At 51.9% G+C, this 15229-nt stretch overlaps 1 protein-coding gene across 2 annotated transcripts in view; it reads left to right on the forward strand.

Annotated features, from left to right (window-relative positions):
* Positions 1 to 6046, forward strand: part of LOC133343462 (synaptotagmin-1-like) — a 54120-nt gene extending 48074 nt beyond the window's left edge. For both annotated transcript variants that reach the window (XM_061553099.1, XM_061553109.1), the window contains exon 10: positions 1576 to 6046. In XM_061553099.1, coding sequence (XP_061409083.1) covers positions 1576 to 1776 — 201 coding nt within the window. In that variant the 3' untranslated portion in view covers positions 1777 to 6046. The remainder of the gene's footprint in view (positions 1 to 1575) is intronic.
* The last annotated feature ends 9183 nt before the right edge of the window (positions 6047 to 15229 follow it).

The following is a 15229-nucleotide window of genomic DNA, read 5'->3' on the forward strand; positions in this document are numbered from 1 at the left end:
CCAGTGGAGGCGAGATGTTATTTCCCTCGCCTGGTACACAGGAGGTCGTGGGTTCGACCCCTTCTCTGACGCCTGCTGAATGTTCGGAGTTTGCACGTTCTCCCCGTTGCCGTGTGGATTTTTCTCCGGGTGTTCCGGTTTTCCCCCTTCACATTTAGAGTCAACGTGCGTTTAGAGTATTTGGCTGCTATACATTTCCACGCGATAAGCCATTTCTTTGAGCTATCATTAGTGGCCAGGTCGTTTCTGAAAAAAAGAGCTATATAGTTCAGTGGGGCTTACCTGGTAAAATAACATTAGTTTAGTTTATAGTTTAGACCAGAGTTTATTTGTGACATCTTGTCAACGCCATTCGGCTTTCCAAGCTGCAGCTGCAACAGCAGCAGCATCATCATCATCATCGTCGTCATCAGGATTGAAGGCGCATTGTTGAAGGTTGAGCGCGTGGGCCCACAACGACTTTGCTGCGCGACTCCAATCAGTGGCGGCGGCGGCGGCGGTGGCTGCGGTGGTGGTGAGCGACGTTAACGAGGTCCTCCCGGTGGGATGGGGAGGTGGACGTTTTGGCGCGAGCGAGCGCCGCCGCCGCCGCCGCCGCCGCGAGGGGCCTACGCCGCTGCCGCAGCCTCCGGCCGCAAGGCTCGGCGGAGAGAAGAGCAGCCGACGGTCGATAAATGGGGACTTTTTTTTACTGATTTTTATTTTTAACAGATTTTTCTTTTTTTTGTTACCCGCAAGAGCCACGGTTTTTACAGCGGCCTCAAAAGCCCCTCGAATATTTGCCGAGGTCAAGCGGATAGAGAGAGAGACGTCGCGAGAATCCAATTTTCGGCTCCTCGAAGCCGCTAATGGGGCGGCTGTGACGGCGCGCTAACAAAGCGATTTGCGCGCTGTCTTCTCCCAAGGAATTTGCGCCGCTAATTAAACCCAGTTGCACTCAGACGAGGTGTTTAAACTATTAAAACGCGAGCCGTGCGAGCGAGAGAGAGAGAGATGTACAAACGTTTGCGTTGGGTATTTAAAGGCGAAACGAATTCCCGCGCGGGATGCTTTGATGCGGCGCGGCGTGTGTGAGACACGCGGCCGGCTGCTGGAACGGCTGTGATAACGACGGGTGAATGGGCAGACACGCACGGGGGGGGGCGTCTGTTTCATCACCGTGCTGATTTCTCACGAAACCACAAAAGGTCAGCGGAGTCGGTGACCTCATCCCGGTCAGCAAACATTTACCAAACAGAGGCCCAATAAACGGCACTCGTGATGGGTAATTTCCGACAGTCGTCGTCAACAGTGTTTGACTCACCTCCGCCATAGGAATGTGGAATGACCACCGCTGGCTCTGCAGAGCTGTAATCAGGAGATGAACACCCAATGCCTCAATGTTCATTTCAGCAGGAAAATCACTTGTTTTAGTTTTTTACACACGTGACCATATTTGTATAACTTTATTGATACAGGACACAGCAACTTTATCGCCACCACTCAATGTGTCCCAGCGTCCACCCGGTATTTTAACACCCATATTTCCCCCCCCCCGCCGCCGTGCCCCTCACCCCCCCCCCTCCCCCCCCACAGCGTGTCCAGGTGGTGATCACGGTGCTGGATTACGACAAGCTGGGCAAGAACGAGCCGATCGGCAAACTCTACGTGGGCTGCAACGCGTCCGGCGCGGGCCTGCGCCACTGGTCCGACATGCTGGCCAACCCGCGGCGCCCCATCGCCCAGTGGCACACCCTGCAGCCCCCCGACGAGGTGGACATGGCGCTGCAGAACTGAGGGCCCCACCCCCCCAGACGTCGCACCCGTACCTGGCTACAGCGTCCGGCCACCGGCTCCCTCCCGCCCCCCCCCCACCCCACATCGTAATGACCGGTCGCAGCTCGCTAACTAACGTGTCGCACGGCGAAGGAATCGCGCCGCAGCTACAAATCACCGCCGGGCAGATCGGTGCTCGAGAGTCAAGTCCGCCGTCGTTTTTTGTTGCGAGCGACCGGGTTGCGTGCAACTGCTCGCGGCAGGTTGCAGGAACGTCCACGTGCGAGCGATAACTACCGATCGCTCGTGCCTGGACTCGGCTTCTCTCTCGTTTGTTCGTTTTATCTTTTACCGATTCCCTATTGGCTGTGACTCGGCCCGAATATCTTGACGTCTACGATTCCTCCAAGCCTTGGGGAGCGATTTGGTCAGGGTGCCGCCGATCAACGTAAATCGGCGTGGTGTCAATCCCCCCTATCGATCGTCGACCCGTCAGACCCGCGTCTCGGTTACCGCCATCTCTGGCCGGCGGCGCGAGAAACGCCTCGGCCAGGCGGGCGCGGAAGAGCTCCCCTCGGGTGGAGGATGCCCCTTCCCGCCAGCAGTGGCACGGGCGAGCAGTTGCGGCGCTGCTCCCCATGCCTTCCGTCGGGGGGCGCGTTGCGTTTCGCGAGGACAATCACCGGTGGTAAATCTTGCGCTCAAACCCCGCGCCGCGACGCCGATGCGGTCGGCTCGTGCCGACGGTGTTTCACGCGGCGTCGAAAACTCCCCGTGGTGCTTGACGCGGGGCCTCGGGCGGTCCGCGTGCGTTAGCGCCTCGTGCCACCGCCGCCGTGTGAAAACGTCTGTCGGTCGGCGTCGCTGACGCCAACGACGACGGCGTGAGCCACTCACGGGCTCTCTGCCCTTCACGGATTGCGGGCGGATGTCGAATGAAATTGAGACGGAGGGCAAAACAATGTCGCGTCAGTCAAGAAGGTTGCTTGACCATACTTCACCTCGCCGCATCAATTCCGGTTGGTGGAGGGGTGGTGGTGGGGAGGGGACGACCCCCGACCGTGTCAGATTACCGCTCGCCACCGATGTTGGCCACGGCCTGCGGATCAATGAGTGATATCCGAGCCACTCCATTGCTCCTCGCGGGAAACTTCCCCTCCGCATTAAACAGTCACCTCCCTCTCGCTGGTTTCCGCTCCTCACTCAAAACTCGCTCGTTGTTCCCGAGCTCACCTCACGACCCCCTAGTCTCCCCCCTCGTGAGCACCACCGTTCCTGTTCCCTCTTCACGTTCTCATTACGTGGCTAGCACTCGTTTCCCGTTCGTTCAATCCATTCATCATCATCATCATCGTCATTTACTGTAATCCATTTCGCTTCCACCGAATTCACGCATCACAGATGCGCCCATTGCTTCCTCTCGTCTATTTTACTCGCCTCATCTCCACCATTACATTCGTACGTACCCATTCTTAATTTTCCGTAAAGCGCCTTGGTTAAGGCGCAATAGAAATTACGTTAAGATGAAGATTAGCAGCACCGCCGGTGTTGTTCCTGGGGAGCGATCCGCACTCCATCGACCGGTGCGGACGATTCACTGGTATTCACAGCCAGCAGCCGTCCGGCAAACATTGCCCAAAACCATCACCAGACAATCCTGGCAACCGCCTGGTGATGCTGGCTGTAACTGGCAGTGACACCACGTACCCAAGCCCGTTCAGCGTGTGCTGCGCAGAGGTCGCAAACGGGTTTTGATTCCTTACCCGTACCCGTACCCGGCCGTAGCAGGGTCGCAAACGGGTACCCATACCTGGCCGGGTACGGGTAGCCGGGTATCGGGTAGGGTGCGGGTATCGGGTACCCGGTTGCGACCTCTGGTGCTGCGTGGATCACTCTCCGGCAACGACGCCCCGCACTGCTGCAGTGATGGATCGGCGAGTTGGTTCATCGCGTGACGACTTTACATTTAACTCTCTCCCATTCCGAGGCGTCTGCAAGTTGCAGGGTGGGTGCGCCGCTAAATTTAGTTAAGAGAGGCGTAGCGCCGTTGTGTTTAAAGACTTTGTTACTCAACCGCAGAGAAGCTTAGCGACGCGACCACCGCTCTACGATAGCCATTGCCAATTTGTGCAGCACGCCCTCCCCCGTGGCCTTGTGGGAAGCCTCCGTTGCTATAAGTTATTTTATTTTTTTTCCTTCCGGATTCGTTTTGGTGATGTAAACAAGTACGTCATCGGAACGTGAAAGGGGTGAATTTGCCTGTGTTGGGTGGAGGAGGTTGTACAACACAATGATGAATTGTGATATTGGTCGCAAAAGCCCACGTGGTGAAGTACGGTCAACAACTCCCCTGACATCGGGCGCTGCCTGTACGTGTACACGTGTGCGTACCTGTGTCCATGTACCACATCACCCATTTATTCTCGAGCATTGTATTTCATGAATCAATATTGTCTCGGTGTGTGTGTATACGCTCGTCTAGCATAACCATTAATCGGATATCTGAATGTCATGTGGGTTCCCTGGCCCCATTCTCTTCAAATCCAGAGCTTCCCCGTGTTAGGCTCGTAGCTGGCTGCTCTCCGTACCTGCCACCCTGTGCATGTGCTGGACTAGGGAAGTTTGTGCGCACGCGCGCGTGCAAACCCGGCGTTGGTTCGAGCGTGACCGAGCCTGGAGCCTGCTGCTGATGAGACGTCGATTACACTGGTCAACAACAAAAAAATTCTGGCCTGGACTTTTGCAGCTGTTCTAGACTAAATTCAGGGTGCTGATTCGAAATCTGATCTCAGATTTGCCCTATCACATCGCATTTTTATGCTATCGGCATACCCCATTTTCATTGATTTTACCCGAAATTAACTCTGTCACTTAAGATTGCGAGTTGTTGCGAGTCAGTGACTGCTTTAGTGTTAAAATATGGTGCTGTATTTTTAGGATAGTGTGTCTATAATATCATTTTATGTAGATATCCACATTTATTTAATATTTTTCTTCTGCAGTTTTTATTGAAAATGCAATATTTGATATCTCAAAAACTTATGCCAGAAAAAGTGTGTTGACCAGTGATATCGAAATCGGTCCGGATGGAGGTGATTGCCCAAGTTGCACCAACGCTGCTGGGATTGTGTATTCCCAACAGGCCGATGGGATGTGCGGAAAAAAAGTGATATCCGTGAAGGAGGCGTCTTACCGGCGTATTTTGTCACTTATCGTCGCGCGTCTCCGCAACCGGTTGCAAGTGGTTGCTCGCAGCCGATTGCAGCAGCGACGTATTGCATCGCGCCGTGTCTTAGCGAGCCGTGATTGGTCGTTTGTTCACATCGTTGGCTTGGGGGTGGCTGACTTAACCCACGGTACGGCGAAATGCGTGCCACTTTGTAGGGAAGTCAATGGTGGTTGTACTATGGAGAGGCTCGGCCTCGCCACGGGAATGTGGAATTTCCATCACTGGCTCTGCAGGGGACGAGCGCCCGTTGGCGCAGCGGGAGAAGGTTCGCTCTGACTTGAGATATTCTGACTTGAGATATTCTGACCTCTCCTCGACCTCTCAGTAACGATCTCCCCGTCCTTTTCTTGTTTCACCGTTTCAGACTCTCTAAGAGGAAAGAGATTCATTGTTTGTTCTACTTTTTAAGTTATTGAGATTTTTGTAAAAAATGCAGTATTCCTTTTTTTATATATAAATTAACGTTTTTTTTTTTTTTTTTACAACTTACAGCGTCTTGTGCTTATTTAATTAACGAAAAACTCGGATGGCGCGCACGCCACAGGCAGACTGCGGCAAAACCCGGAGCAAGAAGGGGATTTAGACGGAAAGGTGACGCGGCCTGGAACCCGTGACGGATTCAACTCCATCGGTTAAATCCTTGGTCCGCCACGGTGGCGAGGAGATGTCATCTCCCTCGCCTGTTCGCAGGAGGTTGTGGGTCCGATCCTGGACCCTGGCGATGCCTGCTACATATCTCGATCCCGTGTGATCTTTCTCTCCCCGAGGTGGTCCCGGCGTGGATCGTTCCCCCTGGTTTTGCACCGCCCCCCCACCGACGTTGACAAACAACGCGCGTTTAGACTATTAGGCGGCCGCTCTAATTTATTCCCACGTGTGGCGGCGTTTCCACCGGCAGAGATGAGCGACCGCCGAATGCTCGTTTTGGCACTGGGGTGAGACGGCAGGCGACGGCGTTCGGGGTCGGCACCGCCGCTCCGACCGGCGTTGGCCTTTCAAAGCCGTGGTTCTAAGATCGTTTCTAAAACGTCGCAGGCCGATAATATTGCTTTGGGAAGGTCCGCAACCCTTTCGGTGTGTGGGCGGGCGGGCGGGGAGAGGCGTGGGCTTTCTTTGGAAGTGAACGTTCGTCCGTGGTGGAATCTTACAGACAGTTAATTTTAGCCCCCTTCTCCCCCAAAAGAAAAAAAGCCTGGACATGGGTGTCCACCACCACCACGTCCCGAGCGCTGTAGTCTAGCGCGCCCGCGTACCACCTGCCTGTGTAAATACTCGGTGGGTAATGGAAAAGCCATGAATGTATATTGTACGGTACTCGTGTGTTCTTATTTTGTACACTGGAATCGCGGCGGCTGGGCTGCTGGGTTGCCGGAGACGGCTTCGTGATTTATTTATTTTGAGTCGCGTCGCTTGAGTCAAATGTTGCGTCCCGAAACCCTCCTCCGCACGACACGGCGCATGTACGAGCGTTGTCACGTGGTGAACAAACGTGGACGATGTGTCACCGCTTCAGCAGCAGCAGCAGCGGTACCGGTAGTGCTCGAGAGCGATCCGCACTATTGGGTGGTCCGACGATGCTTACCGCCAGTTCTCCGCAACCGGTAGCATCAGCATCGTCAAATCGTGAATCGTAATATCGGTGGCGAGGAGCCGCTGTAGTGTGGAGACTTTGGGGAGAGGGTGGAAGCCAACCGGGGCTGAGATCTGCACAACCCAAAATCTTACACATACGGCTCTTCCCTTGTCGCTACCGGCGGCATTGTTGTTGGCTATGCTGCCACGTGACCTGTAATCCGGGCACCGTGGAGCTCGCGAGGGTTGATGGATCACGCAGCTCCCCTCCTCGACCAAGGGGAGCGTCGAGATCGCCACCTCCCGGCATGCCCAGGGGTTTGAGGGGCGAATGGCGAGTGGGATACGTTTCACTTCGAAAAGGTGGCGCGTGGAGCCTTTCGCAGGAGCAGGTTTCCCTCGGTCCGTTTTATTTATTTAGCTGTGGTGATGTCATGAGTTGAGAGACTTGAGTACTTTTAACGATTATTGAGAGAGAGAGAGATGTCTACCGGACCGTCAAGCGTGGTTCACGAGATGCCACGGCTGAAGATCCCCTTGGGAGGGCGGTTGCCGCTCTCTTTATCGTGCATTGAGAGACCCGCGAACACGGTGGGGGGGGGGGGGGGTCTCAAGCTCTTGTATAAGGCGTTCGTGTAAAGTTGCGTATTTCGAGTGTTTTGTCGCTACAGCGTTACGCTTACTTTCCCATATTTGAACACTGTAATTATCTCTCCATGCCTCAGCCTGCCCCTCTTACCACCGCCCCCTCGCCCCCACCTCCTTCCCCTCAAAAGGTTCAAAAGGTTGAGCACCACAGTCCTAAGTGCCGTAACACTTGATCGGTGACACCAGTTCACATTCAAGACCCCCCCCCCCCCCGCCCAAAGTGCTCGTGCGGTTTGAAAAACGTTCCCCCTCCTTCCTTGACTTCACCCCCGCGTGTCCGGCTCCTGCCGTTGAGATTAAATGAGCAACGGTCGGTGTTTGGGAACCGTCGCGGCGATTAAGTGGAAGATTCTACGCAGTCGGTCGGAGCGGCGATTTAGAATGGGTGGGAGTTGGAGGGGGATATGTTGGTACAAATTTGCCTTCAGTTAATGCAGTTTCATCGGAGCAGGCTGGAGGGGGATTCTGGCTTCAACCTCGATGACCACAAACAAAGAGGGAGGTTTGAGTCGCAGTGTTTGTGCGGTGACGCAGGATTGAACGTGGTCCGTCTCACGTTCTTGAGATGGGACGATGCTCTTTGTGGTAATTTCCCATGAAACGTGTCGGCTCGATTGCGGGAACCTTTCGAGCATCGTGGTGTCTGGACAGTTAAAACGAAATAATGACGTCAGGTAAACGCGTGTGATTTAGCGATCGCTTAACCTAAAGTATATATAAAATGCAGTTGTTGACGTGCGTAATAGGATTTTTGACGTGAATTTAAATTGGCAGCTTCGTGTGATCATGACGGATTGTGAGTCGTCTTGGAGGTCACATCGAGAGCAAGATAAGAGGTTTAGGGTGGCATTGAACCGTCTGCTGTCGTCTGGATATATCCTAAACAAACGTACAAGAGTGTTTTCCCTAACTTAGGCGGCTTCATAAACTTTGAAACCTACGTCGGTGCAAATTTACGTTCTGCCCTTTTGTAAACGTTGCCATCGTTCGTACCGATGTCACCATATGGCAGGTTGATTTGTGGGACAAACTTGATTTGTTCTTTTCTCCTTCAGAGTGCCAAACGTGAGTTACATTTCAGCGCGCTTCTAATGTGCATTTGTGCAAGGACCCCCCCACCCCCAGCTTTAATCATGTGACAGGTCTGCCATCTAGTGGCAAGATCTGTGGAATGTTTCGCGTGAGTTCTCCAGAGTTATTGACTTTGTTGCGTACGTCACGAACACCAGACCGACGGGTCACAGATGCGCCTCTTCGCGAAACTTCCGTCCTCGGAGTTACAATGGTGTAAACGCTTCACCCCGAGCTCTCATACTCTGATGGTGCATTGTCTTTGAGTTGTGCGCCTTTTGGCGTCATCTGGTCCAACACCGTGTGAGACTAGGCTCTAAGGAAAGCTATCTCGGGTGTGGACCAATCAACTTCAAGGACAGTGCATATATTATCAGAGTTATGTTTTTTGTTTGCATTATGGCTGCAGGTATTGTGGTCTATTCAAACATGACTCCTTGTAAAAAAGGTGTCAGTTTTGTTGCCAGATAGAAGGGTAAAAAACCAATTGTCATTATTAGAGAGGTCAACGTGAAGAGGTCATACGCAGCTAGCGCCACACCGTTGCCACGACACCTTAATGCCGCATCATTGCGAGTGTTGTTGTTTATCACAATCAGCGGGCCAGTGGCTCGCAAATCGGAAGGGTCGCGTGTTCACATGCTGGTTGAAGGGGGTTGACTCAGCTCACCATCCTTCCGTCTGGGGGTTGATTAAATTAGTATACCACTTTGCAGGGACGTCAAACTGTGGTTGGATCTCGATTTAAAGCTTTCGTGACTGCAGGGATTCATCTTCTTGGTTCTTTCGGTAAAGTCACGTAGAAGGGAAGTAATAAAATAATAAAAATAAAACATAATAAAATAATTCTCACGACGTTTCGGCCACAACGCAACAACCCACAACCTAGCTTATATATATGCTCCAAGCACGTGTGCTGTTTCATTCAGACGCTGTCTCCCCGACAGACCTGGTTTTCACCTGAGGATGGCTGCTTGCGTTGTGGCCGAAACGTCGTGAGAATGGGCAGGAAATCGCTTTTGACTTTTATTTGAGGAGTAGTGAACCTAGATTTGAAGCTTTCGTGACTGCAAGGATTCATGTTCTTAGGTTTTTTCGGTAAAGTCACGTAGGTAAAAAAATAAAATTAATAAAAGTAAAAGCGTGCTTCAGCCGCACCGAACCTCACAAAAATAATATCCAGGGCCTACCTTGGCTCCTCCCACCCTCAACCAGTATATATACAAATACTGTGTTCTTTGAATTTCTCCCACTTGATACAGCTATCGTGCTGTGACGGTTCCACCTGAAGACGGAAGCTTGTGTTGCCTCCGAAACGTCGTGATTTTTCTTTTATTTTTTCTTTTACTTTTATAAATTTTAATTTTTTACCTACGTGACTTTACCGAAAAAAAACTAAGAATATGAGTAGTGAACCCCAGAATGCAATTCATGAAAATTCCGCGTTCGCAGCTTGCGACGATCGGGTGGTGGCCGCTTTCACCAGGCGGCGGGCGGTGAGTGTGTGTGTACGTCAACGCCGCCTCGGTCGGCGTGCCACCCTGCGTGCGAATTAACGAAGGAAAGTTCTTAAGTTTTCACTTTTCCGAGTGTCGATCTCGTCGTGTGCACGCTGCGTGCGTGCCACCCTGCGTGCGTGCGTGCGTCACCGGGGCTCCCCGCGTCGGGTTTTTTCTTTTGTACGTCGGTGTGAATCGTTTGGGGTCGTTTTAGCTGCCAGTGGTTTTATTTATTAACAAAAAAAACTTTTAAATCCATGATATAGTGTTTTTTTGGGGGGATTAGATCGCGTAAATATATAAATGTGTCGTTAAACCCGCCACCACCCGACACAGCCAACTAGTAAGGTTTGTCACGTAAACAGAACGTGGCCAATTCGTCACGAGTACAGCACTAACCGGTGTGTTGGAGAGCAAAGCCACAACATTTACAATCCGAGTGAGACGTTTCGCCAGTAATCACAACTAGCTTCATCGGGCGATAGCCAGATTTACTAATTGGCTGTGTCGGGTGGTGGCGGGTTTAACGACACATAGGTACGCGATCTTACCCCCCCCCCCAAAAAAGCCTCTCTATTGTGGATGATGTTGGTGGCGAAAGCCGCCTGCTGCGTGTTAAACTTGAAAACGTGACAAGAAAACACCTCGGAGCGGTCCCCATTGATTTGGAGTGTGTACAAATATCAGTGCTGTAATATTTATATTTTTAATGTTTTATGGTGAATCGATTCTATATTGTCCATTTTAAATATGAATAAAAGCCCCCCCCCCCCCCACCACCCCCACACCTGTGTAAAGTTGCAGCAGTGTGCGAATGGCTCCATCGGTGGTGAGAGAGTTGGTGGTGGTGGTTATGGTGATGGGACCACTGCAGCTGCGAGACTCAAGAGTGGAGGAGGTCAGGAGAGTCGCGGTTCTGTGTCCCCCGACAGCTCTCCCGCCCGACATCCTCTTTCTCAGCTTCTCACGAGCCGAACAACCACAGGTTGGGCGGTGAGGGGGGTGGGGGGCTTGCCCTGCAACGCGAGGTCCGACTGTAGAGCTGTCGAATAGCTGCCCCCGCGCTTACAGAGCCAAGGCCGAACGGCCGAAACGTCGCGATCATCGGATGGCCCCTGTTCCCCCCCACCACCACCACCACGGCCTTCGAACATCTTCAACGCCCTCCTCCTGTATTAGGGCAGTGGCAGGGACAGGGTCCCAGGAGATGACTTTCATGAACGAAGCCAATTCATTTTCTCAGCCTCTTCTGTCTCTGTGCGCCTCTTCTCTCATCCGCTGGCTTTTGCCCCTTTTATTCATGTTCTGGATCTCGATGATGGTCTGGGGGGGGGGGGGGGGGTGATGGAGCGGACACTGTGGTGACCCCCGGTTGTGGATCTCCCTCCTGGTGCCCCCCCCCCCCCACCCACCCAAGAGCACGTCAACCGTGTAGACGGAGCGCTGAAATTCCACTCGCCGAGATGGATCTTTTGTTGTTGTTCTCATCAGACTCAGAATCTGTATTTATACTGCAAGAGGAATACGATGAGCTACAAATCTTCTAATTCAAAGATGTGTCCGGGAGGGGGGGAGGGTAAGAACGTTACTACAGTCACACGATTTGAGTGCAGAGTACTATGAAGGTAAACAAATCACGCGAACACAGCACAGATACAACACTGAACCATCCCAAATCCTACCAGGCAACAGCCATCAAAGCATCTTACACTCTGGGAACCTCATTTGCCAGTAAAAATATGATAATTGGTTTTTTACCCTTCTATCTGGCAACAAAACTGACACCTTTTTACAAGGAATCATGTTTGCATAGACCGCAATACCTGCAGTCATAATACAAAACAAAAGAACATAACTCTGATAATGTGCACTGTCCTTGAAGTTGATTGGTCCACACCCGAGACAGCTTTCCTTTATCAGTTATGTTCTTTTGTTTTGTATTATGACTGCAGGTATTGCGGTCTATGCAAACATGATTCCTTGTAAAAAGGTGTCAGTTGTGTTGCCAGATAGAAGGGTAAAAAACCAATTATCATCTTACACTCCTCCATCCGACTCCAAGAAAAGCAATCAACGCAACTCCTATCCCCGAGGCGGCCAGCAGATGGCAGTGGAGCAAGTGGGTCCATCCGTTTGTAATTGTCGTCGAGTAATCCACCCACCACTTCCATCATGAGACCTCCTTTGCCAGTACCAAAATATAATAATAGGGGTTTTTCCCCCTTTTTTCCCCCTTTTTTCTGGCAACAAAACTGAAACCGTTTTTACGAGGAATCATGTGTGCATTCACCACAATACTCGTGGTCAAAATGTAAACAAAAAATCACACTGATAATATATGCATTGTCATATTGGTTCTGTCGGTTAAGTCACGTAGAAGGGAAATAATAAAATACATTTTTTGTTGTGGATTTCACACCTGACGATGATTGCTTGTGTTGCAGTCGAAACGAAACGTCGTGAGAATTTAATTGTTTAATATTTTTATTATTTTATTATTTCCCTTCTACGTGACTTTACCGAAAGAACCAAGAATATGAATCCCTGCAGTCACGAAAACTTTAAATCAAAATATGCATTGTCCTTGAAACTGATTGGTCCACACCAGAGACAGCTTTCTTTTGAGCCTCGTCTCAAACGGTGCTCGACCAGAGGACGCCAAAAGGCGTACAGCTCAAAGACAATACCACTATCACTCTTTGGTTCTTCCGGTAAAGTCACGTAGTTAGAAATAAAATAAAACAAATCACGCAACACAAGCGGTCGTCATCAGGCGACCTGAACTACCCACGTGACTTTACCGAAAGAACCAAAGAGTTATGGATTGCTGCAGTCACGAAAGCTTCAAATCAAGATTCAATCCACCCCACCCTTTCCCCATCTCTCGCGGCGATAACAACAACAATCGGCGTCTCGTTATCGCCTGCACACGCTGCCGTTATCACCATCATCACCATCGTAAAATGAAAGTACAAAGAACACAGTCTGTTCACGGGATTTTATTTTCAACACGAGTCACAGAGTATCATCGACTCGACAAGTCGGACACGAGCACCTGAAGCAAGAACAACCAACTCGGCTTCGTCGGGTTATCTAGAACTGCACGTGGTCTTCATATTTGCACGTTTTATTTTTAAACATTCCCTTTGTGAATCAACTGTTGGATGAGACACTCCTCCCACACCGTATGTCTGATGGAAGAGGGGGGGGGGGGTTGGTTTGACCATACTTCCCCACGCTGGTCAATGTGGGTGAAAGAGGGAGGGGTGCAAGGATCGGTTCGGATACCACCCGCCACTGATGTGAGCCGTGACCAAAACCTAGGGTGGGTCGCCCGGTTGGTTAGCAGCGTTGCGGTGGCGCTAACCATCAGCGCCACCGCTCCCCCACCCCTCCACCCAACACCCAGTCAAAGACCTTGTGGGGTAGCCCCCCTTTTGCCCGCCCCCCCAACCCAACGGTGCAGTTCTTGAAATCCAAAACCACAACGGGACCACTTGACCAAAATTCTACGACGGGTGCGTTTGGAAACTGTAAGTCACATCAAAGCGCGGTGCATGGAATCCGATCAAAACGACTCCTCGCTCACGATGACGACGACGATTACGAAGACGACAACGACGAGGAGGAGGAGGAGGCGAATATTTCGTAAAATTTCCGAGCGCGATGCAAAGTGTCGGGCACTGACCGACCGAGCGAACGAGCGAACGAGAGCGAGCGACGATTCACGCGCGCGGTCGTTCTCCGCCACCACCCGGGGAGGCTCCCATCCTAGAGCCCCCCCCCCATCTCCCCTGATTCTGGGGCTCGCCTTTCGCAACGGAGAGTTCACGTTCCGACGTGATAAGCGTATCTCGCTCGCTCGCATTCACTGGGCGCGTGGTGCGAAACGTCGTGGGAGTGAGAGGGGCGGTGAACACACCGCGCCAGACGCCCAGAATCTCGCCGGGCGGTCGGGGGGGGGGGCAGGGGGGGGAGCCGGGGGGGGGGGGGGGGGCCGGGGGGGGGGGGGGAGTCGCTGGGCGACCCCCCCCCCCCCCACGGTCACCAGCCACATCGTGATGACCTCTTCGCAGCTTGTACGAATATTTCAGCGGTCATTTTAACGTTGGTAAAACAACAACGATGTTAGTTTCGGTCGTGTATGCTCGTCAACTTTGCGCCGATTCAACTTCACTATAGTTTCAACTACGGTTTAAAAAACCCAATGGATATTCTAACCTACGCCATGCAAACCCAAGAAAAACGAACGGCAAACAGCGAGCGAACTCTTTCACAGAGAAGAAAGAGAGGAGGAAGTGGAGGGGGTGAGGGGGAAGAGCGATTCGCGATGTGTCGGAATCGCCTTCGTGTCGGAACTCGCCGGCCCCGGGTCCCCACAACACGAGGGCAGTGGCGTAGCGAGGATATTTTGCGCCCAGGGACGAACTATAAAATTGGCGCCCCCCCCCCTCCCGTTTAATCACATACCAAAATGTAATTACATGACATGTAGGCTGTGTGTGGCGGGATATATAAACTTTTAGGTTGAGGTGTAGATTTGTGCAGTAGTTTCAGGCTGCCGCGCTCGCCGCAATAAGTTATAATGTAACGTTGCAAGCCTCATTTTGGCGCCCCTTTACCTTGGCGCCCGGGGACATATGTACCCCCCTGCCCCCCCACCCCCCCCCCCCCCCCCCCCAGCTACGCCTCTGCACGAGGGCGTCCCTCGAGGAACGCGTCCCAGGCGCGACTCTGTGCGTGAAGAGCCCCTCCCCTCCCGTGCGCTTCGATTAATTCGTAATTGGACGACGCGGGGCGCAGGAATGAGTAAAGAGAGACAGACATGGCCGAGCGTTCGTCGTCTGACCCTACGCACGGCCACGTGGCCGCCGGAACAAAATAAACAAAAAAACAAAACTTTTTTTAAACTAAAATTTATTTTGCGGACGGACTCGGTCTACACGAACTACATCAAGTTTTGAAAAAGAAATAAAAGACAAAAGTAGAAAGATGCATTGTTGTTGCAAACCGCCGTTCCTGCAAATGACTCGTTTGTGACGTCGCAAACGTCACGTACGCGTTCATACGTTAGTGACGTCACAATGGAGTCACGTGTCAGGCACGCACGCGCGGCACCATCCGAGTGCCCCACTGCCGAGGAGCGAAGCAGGCATTGAACTTGGCAGCAGGAGAGAGATTCGCCAGGATGATGGAGAGAGAGAGAGAGAATGCCACGCGTGTGAAATTTTATGATTAAATCCTTTATATTAAGTTCGCCTGCTTGCTTAGGACCGTGCAAATCTTTCGGTCGTTTTTTAACCCACTTCCCGTGATCCAATCGAGCTGACATTTTCCACACAGACTCGTTGTGCGTGACAATTAATGTTCGTGAAATTTTTTTTCCAAAATTTTACACTTTTTAGGACAAAAATATTATATTTAATTACCAATTGCTCAATGGTGCAATGCAATC

This window comes from Lethenteron reissneri, chromosome 2, assembly GCF_015708825.2.
Source record: "Lethenteron reissneri isolate LAM-NWPU_2019-01 chromosome 2, ASM1570882v1, whole genome shotgun sequence".
Taxonomy (NCBI): Eukaryota; Metazoa; Chordata; class Hyperoartia; order Petromyzontiformes; family Petromyzontidae; genus Lethenteron; species Lethenteron reissneri.